Genomic DNA, 16367 nt, shown 5'->3' with positions numbered 1-16367 from the left:
ATTGCAATGGTTCTGAATGAAAATGGCCAATATCAGCACAATATCACACAGTAGATAACTTCCAGAATAGAGATGACCTCCTTGTCTATCATAGAGCAAGAAGCATTATGGGATTCCAATTTAATGTGATAAAATGTCATCACAAACATGAAATTTTAAAGCCATCACTCAATAATTATAATTAGCCTATGGCAAACTGCTCTGAATACTAAAGCAACTATAAAAGGTGAAAATTGTCTTAATTAGCAAAGATGCAGAAAATGTGTGAGACTGACTCACGTCAGGGAAGGCTCCAATTAACCTGGCCCAGATTGAGATAATTAAGAGGGCAGCTCCAATAGTGTAAAGGATGAAAAACTTCTGGTGTGGTATGAGGTCTTGTATTTTTCCATCCCTGGGCCTGTTCTTCAGTGCTACCTTCAGGCACATCATCTGTTTACATAAAATTGTTTCCTGAGCTGGCTGCTGAAAGCCAGACCTAAATCCAGCAAGCCCTGAGGATACTCTGCAAACCCTTTTGGTTATTAACTCTTTCAGTATGATCTGTTCAGCAAGCTTTCTGCCTGGATGCTACACACCCCTGTCCAAGCTCTTGTTCAATACAGGGAAGTCTAGACCAGAAGGATTCATAAAATTACTACCCCAGACTAATAAAAGGCAAGAAATAATTTCTTTCTATATAGTGGAATTTTCTGGACCCATCACCTCACAGTGGGTCTCTGATCATTGCATTGTAGCTGAAAAAACTTTGTAGTCTGGACCGATCCTACGCCTAAAAAATTCCTCTCACTGAAGAAGTGAATGGTCTTTAAGTGGTCAATGGTGGTTAAGCTGTCGGTTGTCAAGGGAAGATTGTGCCAACTCTTTCAGGTCCAGATCATGGGAATTCTGTTCTGACCTGTCCTGCCCTGCTGATCACTGTACAAACCCAGGGTGCTACAATGGGTGTGGGAGCCAAAGGTTCATTCAGTTTTAAGAGCAATAGCAAAGTTACTACTGATAATGAGGGCAGCAGGGATTTCTGCATGGACCATTCACTCAGGCACTTACACAGCTTCTCATAAATATTTTGTTTGTATCCCATACTCTAAAATTCAGAAATGCCTGCGTGACCTGCAACCATATATCTAGATATATGCTAGAAAAAGCACTAAGTAAAGGAGAAACAGAGAAAAAGCCACCAGCACAACTACATAATTCCCAAGTGATATGTAAATTACAGCTAGAAATCCAAAAGTGGTCATGAATGAAACAGCAGAATATGCTCAAGCTTTTCCAGTCTCTGATATTTCTACAGGCACTAAAATCAACCAAAATACAGGTCATTTCTTGGCAGGTGATGGGCTCTTACAGCACCAATAATACCTCTGGAACACTCCATTTGCTGCGAGAAGCTGTGCCAATCCTTTGAGCTGAGGAACATATACATTCCTTTTGTTGCACTATGAGCTCATAGAAACTTTAGCCCTACCAGCCACGGCATCCTTTGTCTGTCTGTGTGGTGCGAGGAAAGTGCCACCTGACTTTCACACTATTCATGGGCTTCTGAGGTGCATGGGAGAGAACCAGCAACTCAGAACAGATCTAACATCCATCCATCAAAACACCAGCAAAATCCAGTAGTGCGAGTAGGCAGGAGCTGTTTGCATAATAACAACAATGAACATGGATTTTTTTTTGGAAGAACTAAAACTAAAATTTCAATCTCTATCTGAAAAATTACTTAATTGAAACTCTCATTAACTGTGATAGTTTAACTTTATTAAGTCCAAAATTATGTATTTATGGGTGTTTTTTCATATTTAAATCGATGCCACTTTTTATTTTATTTCTCACATTAAGTTGATCTGCATTTGCTTTTAGTTTTTAAAAACCTACAAATAAAATTAACTGGACCTATATTATTATTACTTTTAGACAAGAACTGGCTAAAATTCTGAATGAGAACTGCAGTTTCCAGTGCAAATTGAGCAGACCAGAAATAAAATGCTACAGAAGTCTAGAATACAGGTTGGAACAACAGTCTTTATCACTGGAGGGCAGCATAAGTACCAATATAAGCTAAAATAGCAAAACCCCAGTATCTTAGACTGTGACTTTTTCTGCCAGAACAGTAATTGCTGCTTCTTTACAGTGGCCAGCTACAAACAAGAGATGCTGCAGCCAGCAGGTCAGACCTGCCTCTGAAAGACAGATTTGTTGTCGTTAATTTTAGTTCATTGTTGAAATTTTCCAGAACAAATCCAGGTTGGGGAGGAGGGAAACTACCCATGGTGAGACAACTCCCGGCAGTGAAATTTGTGTGCAAAACTCATATTGAACTTCTATTTCCCTGTAATTTTAATAGAAAGTATATTTGCTAAAGCCCTCATCATATTATGGCTACTACCAAACTTGCATGCAGCCTCAAGCCCTTGGGATCTCTCTCTTATAGCCAGGCATAGACTATGCTGTTTCTAGGAGCTCAGCAGGTTTAGGGCCTTGCTGGTTGGAATGAGACTCTAATTGTTTTATTTGCAACATGCACAGAAAACTTGGTCAAAGTTTTCCATGTCCTTGGCAACAAAGAGGAGAATTTCATGCCATAGTTCTGGGCTGCCTTTTCTTATTCATAACAATTTATGGAGTTTCTGAACTATTCCTTGAAATACAGTGAAAAAACCCTTTTCATTCTCTAGGGTACTTCTGTAATTTTGGGTGAAATCTGCATCCTCCCTCATGAAAATGAAACTAGCACAGAATCAATACAAGCAGAAATGGCAGGACCTAGCTCAGGACAGGAGAAATAGAATCATAGAATCATGGAATGGTTTGGGTGGGAGAGACCTTAAAAATCACCTAGTTCCAACCCCCCTGCCATGGGCAGGGACAACTTCCACTGGACCAGGTTGCTTCAAGTCCCATCCAACCTGGCCTTGAACACTTCTGAAGCATCACTGGCTCTCTGCTTCATTCACCTTGACAGGTGACAACACCTTCTCCCAGGTGAAGCTGTGCTAATAGCTATGATGTAATAGAGGAAAATTCTTTTTCCTCTTGAGATAAATCTGTTAGAAGAAGAATAGAGATTTTGTGCTTTATGCACACATAGTTAAATGAAACAAAAATGGTTCAGGTTGGAAAGGACAACTGGAGGACATCTAGTCCAACCTCCCTCAATCAGGGTCCCTTAGAGCATATTACTCAGGATCATGTTCAGATGACTTTGGAATATCTCCAGAGAAAGAGATTCCAAAACGTCTCTCTGGACAATCTGTTTCAGTGCTCAGTCACCCTCACAGTAAATAGGTTCTTCCTCACACTCAGGTGAAACTTGTTGAGTTCTGTTTTCTGCCAGTTTCCATTTGAAAGGAAGCCAGACATATAATCTTAGCCCAGTACGTTCCCTCTTGATGGGGTACCACAGACCAGGACTTCAGGATAGAGAGACTTGAAGGCAAAACCCAAAGATTTCCATTTGCACTGGGTAGAGGAAATGTAAGGGAATGTGGGAATTATTTCATGTGTCTTTAGAAGCTCTCTGTTAACTCCAGGGCATGCTCATGCACCTGCACTTTCAAGAGCAAGAGAAGAGGTAGCACAGAAGCAGGGGCAGACCTCCAAGCCACGGCACAGCTCTGGGTGCAGTGTGGGCAGATCCACTTGGTCTTCCCAGAGATGGTCAAGAAATCCTGGGAAGGATATCCCCATGCCTTTGCACTGGAAGGGCTTGAAATTCCAACTCTGCCACTGTGGGAAGAGGAGCTGAGAGCTGCTGGGGTAGTGAGGAGCGGGGAGAAGGCTGAACGAGAAAGCAAGAGAGATCTCAGTGAGAAAGGATCTGTTGGCAGGAGTGTTTGGAGAGGAATGGAACCTGATTATGTTCTGGGGAGACCATTATGTCGCCAGCTCCGTCTGGGAAATTGAAACATTTGGTTGCATTTCACACAGCTTCAGGGCACCTGTAAATTGCCTATCTGCAGATAATCAGTGAGGGACCATATGCCAGCTCAGGGTTGCCAGTTCCCTGGCTCTGACCCACTCTTCCCAAGTCCTGAAATGCCCTGTACATCTTGTGAGGACAGAGGTGCCAGTTCCTGCTGCTGCCCAAGGTCTTAGCTCCACATTTGCTTTTAAGAGAAACCTGTTCATTTCCTCTAAATCTAAATGTAAGGCAACAGGCACCTGACAAAATGGTCCTGTAATATGGATTAATACAGAATATTTTCCTATTGAAGAAAGGGGAAATTCTAATATTTACGAGTAACATATTTTATTGAAGATTTCAGTCTTTAAAAGACATAAGTATTTGGTATAGAATTTCAAGCTCAGTAAAAGGCTGTTATACAAATATGGCCATGGTAGAATGTTGAAAAATGTTAACAGTTTTCAGCAACAAGGGAGCTTTACAAGGGAGGAAAATCAATATTGACTTATGCTGTTTATCCGTAGCATAGTAAAGTTACCTACACCTGAGAAATCTCAGTAATTAAACATCTAATCTAAATTCATACCAAAAAAGAAAAAAAAAGGTTAACCAAATTCTGCAGCTTAAAGGGAGGTAGGAAAGCTGACCATTATGGGCTTAAAAAAAACCAAAAAACAAAACAAGAATTGCATTAAAATAAAAGGGCAAGTGGAAACAAACAATGGGAAAAAATGACCTGTATCTTCCTTACAGAACCTGCTTAATTCAGGCCTTGTTTTAGTGACTCTTGGCTGCTCACAGCTGCCTTGTTTGTGCTGCTCCAGTCACTGAGCTGCCCTCCTGGAGCCCCAATGGCCCACCCTAATTCCCACCAAACAAATAGAACAGTCAAACTGGTTACTGCCCATCACCCCAAAGCTACTTCTCAGCGTTTTCATTGCAGTTACAATGAACAGAGATGCCTCAGAGGGATGAGTCTGATTTTATGCACGTACCCTCAGGATTATGGACTGGTTATCCCAAACTATTCTCCAGCTCTGGCAGCTGCTGCCAGCCTTGTGTGAGGGCCCTCATCCTAAAGTATCCACCTCAGCTCAAGGAATTGCAGTGCATGTTTCTCTCCTTTGACTGCAGCCTGGGAAGGGACATCTTTAATATCTGATTTTTACATGTCCCTTTCCATCTGGTCACTTTATGGTGCTCCCATAAAGTATTTGCTACAGACATCCCAGGGGAAGAATTACTTCATGAAAGGACACTGTTTGTCATTAGGCTCTTAAATGCTTATAGAGCCTGTGTACCTACTGAGTTTATGTTTTCAGGCAAAATTTTTCAAAAAACATTGTTCTTGGAAGAAACAGAGATTAGTTACACTGAATCTTTCTAAGGGCTTTGAGGAAATGTCTACCTTAAGAAGTTCTCTTTCCTTTTCAGATCAGAATATCAGTTTATCCCAGTCCTCAGACTGGAAAAGACTTATGTTCATGTCTTTATATGCATCCTGATGGCTTCACTGAAGCCAATGGCATTATTCACCATGTTTATGACTTGGCAGTTGCATTTGTTTTTTGCACATGTGGAGACTTGATTTCTTTTCTTGGTGTACATAACTGTTCCTTACCAGATGCAGCCCCAGGACATGTGATTCTCCACTTCTGTCCTATTTATGTCACCATTCATATTTAATTAAAAAGCAACAGATAATGTCGTGACAAATTTTACACTGGGCACAAAGCCTGCTTTTTTTTTTTTTTTTTTTTGGTGGGGGGTGTTATCTTTTTTTATTTGCAAAGCTGAATTTAACTTCACTGAGCAATTCCTGTCATTCAAAATAGAGGCATATCCAGCACTTCTCTAGTGTGTCACTTGAAAGAAACAATTAATTACATTAAATAAAAAGTTTAAATTTTTTCTTTAAGAAATGAGCTTTAACATCATAAAATACTGTATTCTCATTCTGAGTCAAATATCTTGCTATTTTTTTTCCCGAAAAAGTGCTCAGCAAGGCTTTGTTCTTGCCTGAGTATTGTATTACTGTAACAAATCACTAAAATGTCCCTGAGATGTCTTACATCAGGGAAATGGAAACCCTGAAAAATATATGTGCTTGGCACGGTTTTTCTACATATTGTGAAATTGCTACTATAATTGTAGAATTTACTATGTTATGGGAAAAAAGGCCTTTTCTTTTAAGGCCTCTTTTTCTGCAAAGCTCCTATTTAACTTGAAGCACAGACATAAGTGCATCCTTATTTAGCTCAGTATTTAAACATATGCTTAAATTTAAAGATGTCCTAGTCCATGAGACTCTAGAATTTGATTAACTAAATCGTTTACTTGAGTACTTTGCCAGATGAAGATCTTCAGAAGTAAAAGACCGCTATGAGCATAGGCTGCATTGCTGTCTAAAGTTATAACTTTGAGAATAAATCAAGCAATGTCACGGTTGCTCTGCAGCCCTGAAGGAGGCTGATGTGGTCTGTCACTGTCCATACCATAAAACAGTCCTGTAGTCTAAAAATTGGGTAAGTGTAAATAAATTGTCTGGTGGGAATTGTCCCTGGCACATGGCAGCAGCCAGACTGTGCCCAGGGATTGCTGGGGAGAGAGCTCGTTTTCCAGAGCAAAGCTGTGCCAGGGACTTCTCTAGGTGCTTAATAGCTGTGAAGATTAAATTCCAGTACCTGTGTCATTGCAAAACCTGGAATCTCCTGGTCTTAAGAACGTGCACTCTAAGTTCTGTGCTTCAACTTTATCATGTCCAGGACTTAGGTCAGGCTCCATGATGCTGTTCAGGAGCCGTGTGGCTCTCTGAGGTAGTGAGTAGAGAACGACTTCTTGTTCAGGGCATGATACTGTCCCTGTTTAAGCTTTCAGAGATGGATGAGCCCTCTTTGAAATTCTCACACAGGTACAATAACTGCAAGGCTGACTCCTTGGACACTCTTTGCTTTTCCACCTCATGGTGAATTCAGAACTGAATTTTGCAATGACCTCTTCTTTTTTGGTAGAGGCAAAATCACACATCCCACTAATCCTACATATTTAGTATTTGGGTCTGCATGTTGGGAATGAGGGCTTATGCCTGGGGAGGTACATACTAACACCACTGCTTGGCAAAATCCTGCAAAATCTCCCTTGACATGGAACTGAAACCAATGGGATTTCCTCCAAGAGAATGTCTGCTTCTGGCAGACAGGGTGTTTTTGTAGGTCAGGGATTATCTTCAATGTGATAAGTGTGAAAAAAGTTCAATCCTTATTGAGGAAAGAAAATAAGATCAGAGAAGCATCAAGTCAGAATTGCAAGATGTTGTGAACTAAGATTTCTCTATTCATAGAGACTTTTACTCTATTTGATTGACATCTCTATTCAAATTCCCAAGTAAAAAATATCTATCCATGACTAAATCTAAAATAGTTCATGTCCTTTTCTCAGACTGCTTATGGAAAGAAAAGTGATACTTCTTGTCCTTTACAGAGGAACTCAGGCAGTATCCAACACATAGATGGGGAGCTGAGAATCAGTCTTAGAGCAGAGGGCTGCCACATTGCCTTAGCCTGGGATATTTCCTCGCTCCAGCAAAAGCTGGGCTAATCTCTTCATGATTTTGCTATGTAAGCAGGGTAGACACTGACATGCTGATATTGCCGACATGGTGAAGGAGACAATTATCAATCCATGTTAGGAATACTGCCTGGAAATCCAGCAGGCTGGTGCAGAGGGGTTGAAATTAAGCAGGACACTGTTGAGGTACCAATCATTTTTCTGTAGTTACGGCTGTATCAGCATTTCCACTAGAATACTTGTTTCCAGAGGTTTGTACAACTAGCCTGGAAAATGTGCTCTGGACAGAAATTTGACAAAAAATTGTTCCAATTGGGGGTAATAATTTCTTTTTGAGGGCATGAGGAAATATCCTTTTTTTTTTTTTTTTTTTTTTCTGAGACAGAAAAGCAGAGAAAAACTAGGCATTTCTATGATAAAATTGTGCTGAAAATAAATGCCTAGAGTAAAGGAATCACAAGAAGTAGAAGTTTATGAGATAAAAACCTTATAAAAATGGAAATATAGTCTTAATTTTTTTTCTGAGTTTTATTACAGACACTTTTCTGTCTGAAGAAAGTATTTAGCTGTTTGGGCTCTGTTATAAATTAGTTAGGTCTGTACCACAGGCTGTACTTTGAAGCATTGAAGCATCTTCCATTTATTTCAACAGTTATGCTCCCAGAATTTTCAAAAATAAATAGGGAAATTTTGAAGAGGTTGAGAGCACACAGAGAAGAATAAAGTACAAAATAAGTTAAGCTGCAAAAGGAAGATAGCCTCAGAGAGTGGGGAGGAGAAACTCTGCTTTAATGAGGAAGCAGGAAGAAAATGAGAATAGTGTTGTGGACACACTGGTATGTCAAAGCGGGAAACAAAGAGAGCTAGGAAAGATGAACTGCTTCACATTTACTTGTTTTCAGCAGGGTTTTGATTGCCTGTGTGGGCAAGAAAGCCAGCTCCTTGTGCTTGATCTGAACATCCATAACCCATCTCAAATTTGTGGTTAATGATATTTTGCATCGCTAGGGGTAGGATGAGCATCCAAGTTTCACATTGGATCCTTTGCTTTTCAACCATGAAGGAGGTAGAAAGAGATGGAGAAGTGACTGAGTAAAAAAAAAGATTGCATTTGGGAAAAGCCTCTAGGATGAAAAAGAAAGGCTTACAGAAGATTTTCTTTTACCTGACTGCCATATCAGAAGAAGAATTTCCACCTCTCCATTGTTGGGCAGGTGAGGTGATGTGTAGGGCTCTGTAGTGAGAAGTGGGAATCTCTCAAAGAACACCTTAAAAAAGCCCCTAAAATCTTGGTTGGAGTTGTATCAGCTTGTGTTAGCCTGTGAGCTGCTGTGATCACAAATTCCAAGTTACTCCTGGGGAAATGATGAATTCCAGCGCTCAGCGTGGGGTTGGTACCAGGGGTTCATGATATTGCTGCTCATGAGAAGGCAGAGAGAGAACAAGTGGGGCACGAAATACCTGTGCTTGCATATTTCAGCTCTCACCCACACAGCTCTGTCAGGTAAGGACACAGTTCAGAATCTTCTCCTCAAGGGTTTGTGAAAACAAACATGGAATCCCTCCCTCCCTGTCCATGGAAAACAGGCCATGGAGAGGCCCATACTGAGGTGGAACAACCTGTACTAACTCAGTCTGTGGCATGGTTCACGCAAGACTACAGTGAAAAGAATAATTTTAGGTGATGGATGAGCTGCTTTCCATATCAAGTTTGCTTTCCTGTTCAAATTCCTTTTGCCTGTGTGAGACATTATGAAAGAAGAATAAAAGTCTTATCTGTCTATAATAATTTGGTTACAATACTCTCCAAACAATGTTTCACTTGGTTTCCACTTCACCTTAATTTTCTCAGATATCCTGATCATCAGCGTTTAAAGCCTTGTTGGAGGAGAAGCTGCCTCTTTGCGGAGAATCCCTTTTCCCCAGCAACACTACACATCTTTTGCTCACTGACTGCCTAACTTTGCTTCCTTACAGTGTTTCCTAGGAGATCAAATGGGAGCTTGAAGTACTCAAAAACCTAGTGTTGCAATGAAAAATAACTTATTAAAGTTTATAATTACTGAAAAATTAATCAGAGACTTAGCATGGTACTTGCATAATGACAATAAGCCAGGCTCTTGTCATAGTGAAATATGGAATAACTACTTTGAAATAAATCTTAATTATGCTAGAGTTACTACTCAGTGTGACTTAATTAAGAGTAGAGCAGTGAAAGCCTTTGGGGGAAAAAAAGAATGCTGATTACACAACCACTTAACTGCATATTCTTCCTTTCCCCCTGGTTCTTTTCCTTCCCATCAGAGAGAATTTCAAAACTAAAGTTGTTCAAGGAACTTCAAATATACATTAACACGTGGCAGGTTACATTCTAAATAGAAATTGTTTGAAGTAAAAAGTTGAGAATGATAACCCTGAAGATCATCTCTTTAAATTATGCACACAAGGTACCATGCATCTGTATCTACCTTGACCTTAAAAATGCACTGCTTTGTTAGGAAATAAATTTGTGAAACATTGAATGGTTTGAGTTGGAAGGGACCTTAAAGACCATCTAGTTCCAACCACCTGCAATGGGCAGCACACTGTGTGCTGCTCCAAGCCCTGTCCAACCCAACCTGGGACACAACCAGGGATGGGGCAGCCACAACTTCTCTGGGCAACCTGTGCCAGGCCCTCACTACCCTCACAGTAAACAATATTTTCCTAAAATCCAATTTAAACCTACATCAAGTATGGACTACAGAGGAGAAGACTTAACTGTAGTAAAAAAAGGAAAGACAGAGGAATAGATTAAGGTTAAAATAGCCCACAAAGCAAGGTGTAAAGAAATAGACCTTCACTGCAGCCGCCCAAGTGCAGCATGCAACTATGGCTATAGAGTATAGATAGATATATTGTTCAACAAGCACACCAACAATGTAAGAGGCTCATTTGTCATGGTTTCACTTCTTACCAGACAGAAGACATGCAAAGTCAAATATATCATGGCAATAATTCTGTTGACTTCAACAGAGTTATCTGAACAATGAATTCAAAGCAATATACTTTGAGGGAATGAAACCAAACCAAGCAGGAGATACACACAGGGTTCTTGGAAGATTATCTAGACCATATATAAAATCAGACATTAAAGGAATATGCACAATATTGCAGGGGATTTATGGTAACTGGGGAAAAAGGTGTGTAATGAAGATCCAGTATGCTGCATGTATCAGTGTCAAATTGCTTGGCATGAGCTATGTTGCTTTCTTCACAGGTGCTTATGCAGCTCCAGTTGAACTGAAAAGGTGCTGTAGAATAAGGTATAATGTACTGAAAATAATTGAAAGAAAAATAAGCAAAATCAAGTGGAAGAATTAAAAAAATGTGGATTCTCCATCCCAAAATTATTCCAATTTTCCTTGCTCCACAGAGACTGATGTATCTGCAGAAGTAACAGATGCACTGGTCTTTTTTGGTGGATGTGGAAACTGGTTGACAAAAATAACAAAATGACATCCATGGAAGATCTGGTTTGTTTTCTGCTTTACTCCTGTATCAACATAGAAATAAAAACCTTCTGGTCCCAGTGTGTGATCAATGTATTTGGTACCTATTATACAAGTGCTATTGCACATGTGTGACACTGAGAGGGGTTGGTTTGACTCCTCATCAAACTCTAGTTCATTTGTGTGAGCCCAGCTTTAATAATGACATCTTCTGATGTCTTGGCTCACTATCTTCTGCTAAGGGAATTCCAGATTTTTAAACAATCTGTTTTGCATAAAACTTCATAACCAAAATATAAAATTTGAGCTGAATTATTCCTGGGATTTATCTCTAAAATTGAAGCTTGGAAGGCATGGTTATAATCTTTTCTCTTTCTCTTGATATTTTGTCATTTTAAGTGGGGTTAATCTCCCCAGGTCTGGATGAATCTGCATTGCTGCTGTCTGTGTTTGGACTGATTGCTCTGAGCTTCCTTGATCACCAATGGACAGAAATCTGCATTTTAAAAAACCTCCTTAATTTACTCCTAATATACAACTATAAAATGGATCAGAAGTGTCTGTCACTCTCTTATGGCCATAAAGGAAGTTCAGATATAAATATCTGCATTGCTAATATCTGAAGTTAGATGAGATGAATCCTGGCTTTGATGGCTTTGGAAAGTGCTGTTTCCCTCAATACAATGCATGACAGACATCCCTGGGATACATATGGGCAGTACAAGAGAAGACCAGGAATTTCCCAGGTGACACCCCCAGAAGTGATAGCCAAGGGTCACAGTGCTGCAACAACCCAGGTTTTGTGTGGGCAGTGGAGGAAATCTAAAAAGAGGCATGGGAAGCTTGACATTCACAATGGAGTGTTCAAAATAGGATGGATATTGCACAATGCCATCAAGATGCAAATCAAGGTCAGTAAAGCCTTCCCAGTTAGAGACACATCCGAGCCATAACCCAACATTAAAACATCCCCTGCTCCTAAACCTTACAGAACTATTTACTGAACTATCAGTCCTGTGTCTGGCCCTCGAATATTTTGGGTCAAACCAGCAACCTTGATCTAGCTACCCCTGGAGTTTAGGCTTCAAATTCAAACTTTGGAAGCTTTGCCTGTCTAGAAAGTTTCTCTCTCTCTAAGACATGTTGCACTCAAAAGTTTCCTCGAACAATCCAGAGTTTTGACCACTCCTAAAACACAGAGGTCATTTTTGGCAAATGATAAATGGCAAAGTACAGAAAGTATAGAGAAGAGGTGAAATTGCATTCCTTGGAAACAGAAGCAGCTCATGAACACTAGAACTGGCATTCAAATGGCTTTTTTTTTGTACTGCAGGTGAATTTTTCCGGCTCTCCACAACCATGAAACATGGAAGATGTGAGACATGTCACGTAGCAAAGAATTAACATCTTGCAGAGAGCTTTTTAGTAAAACATATGTACACACCCTTGTCAGCAAACTCTGAAGGTTTGAGACTGAGTTATCAGCCACAAATAGACATGTATACACATTTTGGAAGGCAAACAGCTTCCAGATTATCTTTTAAATGTACCCACAAGTAAGACATACAAAGTAGACATAGACGCTCCATATAGTGATATCTTTACATAGTGTCCCCATGGATACTATAGGTTCAGGAAGACATTGCTCATGGAGGATGCTATACCATATTCCAGAGAGTAGAAAGCAAGCCCTTTTAAAATACTGAAAGGAGAGATTGACATGGCAAGCTCCAGTGCAGAACTGGGCCAAGAGCAAACTGAAATGGCTAGATCTGTTTTCATCCCTTCCCTTGGGCCACTGAGCTGAGTAGTTTACAAAGCAGAGAAAGTCATTCATAGTTCTTTACAGTACAGTTTCTAGTGCCACATAGTAACTGCGGATTTACTGCACTCTCCTGTGAAATTTCAACTGCCATAACAAAGCTTTATGTTGCAGATGATCAACACTCAAATATTTAGGAATAATAATAACAATAAAAAAGACATTTCACCCTCCCCTCCCCTTCCCACAGGGGACCAATCTGTCTTCTTACAACTAGGTGTTGATCCAGCCCCATGCAAAGCTTTACAAGGTGGGGTTTTTTTTGTGTGTGGCAAGTTTTTGAATAACATTTTGCTTAAAGAGGGGAAAATCCCACTTCCTGCAGCATATTGCAGGGACCAGCAAACATATCCCTTCGTCCCTTGGACCAAATATGTAATGATAATACTGCGCAGGTGCTCCAGAGCTGACTCAGCTGCTACACGGTCACGTTGTGCCTGTGAAATGCAATCCATCATTACATTTAAAGCGCCTGCTTGATTAATATTCAGTATTTAATGTCAACACCGATAAATTAGGATTCAGAAGTGTTACACTGCAGGAACTGCAAACAGTGCTGCAGTGGCGATGGCCTGGGCTAGTTTTGTGAGATCTGTTCACTCAAGGGGAAATTCACAATTCAGAAATACCAAAATATATGTATGGTATTAACTACCAGCTGTGACCTCTTGGGGTAACAGTGATATGTCACATTTAAAGGAACTAAGTGTTAAATTTCCAAATGGCTATGATAATTTCTTCTCCTATATAAACAGTACCTCTATCCCTTAGCTTTCCCACCCATATTTGCAACAATGCTCTAATTGTGGTGTTACAGGTATACAAGGTATACTGGATTTGGGAAGTACTTTGGCTTAGATAGTTTTAAACATTTACTTCCCAAGTGCATAGGTTTCTTCTTAACTAACTTCCTCAAGAAAATAAAAAATTACCATGGCATTTTCAATCTCTCTTGGTCTTGTAACATTTTCTGATTTGAAATATTGTTTCTTTCTCTTCCATGGACAATTTTTTCGAACAAATCTGCCTTTTGCCCTAATGTTTACTTAATGGTGACTCTTTTTTCCACCTTTGCTTCAGTCCTACATATGACATATTAAGCAATTCCCATTAGAGCTACAGTTTGAGACTCAGGAATACTTAATGGCCAACAGACTCTTCCCTGGTGGAGAATGAGGATTCAAAGGAAACATTTGAGATTATTTCGCTTTCATTATTTTTGTTAAAAAAAGTTTGCACCTTGAGGTGTCATGAATACCCCTTCTTGATCTTCCTTTGCCTTGTCAGACCTGGCCAGCACAAGCAGCTGAGATCTTTGCTCTATTTTCCCTGCATCTCTGTGCAACACTTTTTTAAAAAGAGGATATACTATTATATTTTTCTAAGCCTTTCAGACTGCTGTAACATGATCAGGATTCTCCTGAATCTCTATGCATTCGATCTCTTCTCGTTCCTTCCTTTTGGCCCTTTTCTTTTTCTTGTGGTGCTTTTTGGAAGGTGGGAAAAAGGTTAGAAAGACTGGCAAAATAACAAAACAGTGCAGAAGTGTGCAACTGCCGGCAAGCAGCAAGCATTTGAACAGTGTGAAGGTCAAGTTTGAAGGCACAAAGAGAAGGGGGACCAACCCAATAAGAAAGGAAGAAACGTTCTGCAAAATGGCTGTCCCATGCTCTTGGAGAGAGTTCTTTATACACTGAGTTCGGGTGTGCTCAGTAGCTAATACAAATGTATAAAGCAGGGGTGCACAGTGATCTATGGCAAAATTCAAAGTGTAGATAAGGCACAGTATAGAAATGCAATCCATGTCTACATTCCATAAGGTCATCAAGCCAAGGACACCCAGCTCTATTGAGGTGACACTGAGAATTAACCAGAAATTTCCCAGAGGGTGGATAACCAGGAAGAAGGTCAGTATTAACACCAGCAGGATGCCAAAACCAGAAATCAGGACAGGCATAGTTACTGATAAACCATAGTGGTCCATGAAAACAAAAGTAGGGTTGAACACAATGAACTTGATGCTCTGTATAAGAGAGAGTGGCCTCAGCTTCTCCAGCAATTCCACCGCTTCCCTCTGTGTGTTTTCACTAGTCCTGGCCACAAGGTACAAACGAGAAGCAATTATGTTGTTCTCATCTCCAGCTTTGGAGAAAATGATGTCATTTTTGAAGTGCTGGAACTCTGGCTTTTTTAGAAAAGAACTCTGGAGGATGCTGATAAACTCACTTTTGTTGGTTGCACTGATGTTACCCACTCGAAGGTATTGGTAATACTGTTCAATCCAGGACATGGTGTTGAACCCCTGGCTGAGTGTTTTTAGGTCTTCTTGCACAGTACCATTCCAGTACTCCAGAGGTTCATAGATGTAGAAGCCTATCACAGGGCTGTAGTTGCTGAAATACTTTTGCTGTATGAGGGCATAGGAAACGCTTGGGGACTCACTGGCAAGAAGGTTGATGATGTTGGCTCCATCATTAATCTGTAAGCACCCCATAAAGGAGAAAGAGGCATAGATGAGATACAGTATCACCACAAATGGCTTGACGTAGATGTTGGTAATCCACTCATTGTAGTGCTCTCGGAGGAAATGCTGGATAAAGTGGTGCTGGTACGGGTTGGTCTCATGGTGAGAAGTGTGCTGATGGCCATCGTTCATCATGGTCTGGAACCACACAGGTTTCCGGTCCAGGTATTCTGCCGAGGGGATTTTACAGCAGAAGATGCTGTGGTACCGGTTCTGCTCCAGCTGGCCAGCAAAAACCAGGCAGGAGCCAAAGAAAGAGAAGATGTAGAAGTAGTTCAGGAGGATGGAGACACACATGTTCTGGCAGAAGACTTTTACAGCTTCGATGTTGGTGAAGGGGCTTGCACCCATGCCGAAGGCTATGAAATACAAGGAGCTTGTCATCGTGTAGGAGACCATGACGTCTGAGTAGGCATCTGCTACTCTGTCCTTGAAAGGCAGATTCTCTCTGGTCCGACGCCATCCTGAAAGGAGTTCAAACACTCCTTTGGTTCCATGACCTAAAATGAGAAAATGAAGTTTATATGTCTGCATATATCAAGGGGGGCTCCAATCATCCCCCAAGTGTTTCATCCTCCAGCAGTAAAAAAATTTTGTCTGCTGAAATTTGTTATGTTTTTGTCACCAGTTAAGCAAATGGAAAATTGTGAAGTGTCTATCTAAAGCTAAATACCAGATTCATCTGCAGGTGCCTAAATTAACAGGCCTGATATTCTGAGACTCTCCATGCTCAAAAAAAAAATGAAGACACTAATTGATTTTAATGAACATTGAATTAGTTCCCAAATGGACTGCAAATAAAGGAGAACATGAAGTTTGGTTCAAGTCTGGGGTTCATTCTAGAAATTCCTTGTGTCATCCTACTACATCTTTCAAGGTTTAAGGGCTTCAACTTGAAACAGTTAAAAATACAAAGAGTATTTTCTTCCAAAGAGTATATTTTATAAAGATTATTTGAGAAATGAATGGGTGTGACCAAGAATGGGACTACTTGGCTCTTCATACAGGACAAAGGAAAAATTATTCTGTAAGTACAAATAACCAGAATAATTTGTG

The 16367-nt window shown here is 40.3% G+C and overlaps 1 protein-coding gene across 2 annotated transcripts in view; it reads right to left on the bottom strand.

Moving 5' to 3' along the window:
• Window positions 1–2855: 2855 nt before the first annotated feature.
• PTCHD4 (patched domain containing 4) overlaps window positions 2856–16367 on the bottom strand; it is a 92762-nt gene continuing 79250 nt past the window's right edge. For both annotated transcript variants that reach the window (XM_010393245.4, XM_010393246.4), the window contains exon 3: window positions 2856–15811. In XM_010393245.4, coding sequence (XP_010391547.1) covers window positions 14178–15811 — 1634 coding nt within the window. In that variant the 3' untranslated portion in view covers window positions 2856–14177. The remainder of the gene's footprint in view (window positions 15812–16367) is intronic.

The sequence above is a fragment of the Corvus cornix genome, chromosome 3 (genome assembly GCF_000738735.6).
Source record: "Corvus cornix cornix isolate S_Up_H32 chromosome 3, ASM73873v5, whole genome shotgun sequence".
NCBI classification, from domain to species: Eukaryota; Metazoa; Chordata; class Aves; order Passeriformes; family Corvidae; genus Corvus; species Corvus cornix.
This window is presented reverse-complemented; position numbering and strand designations above follow the sequence as displayed.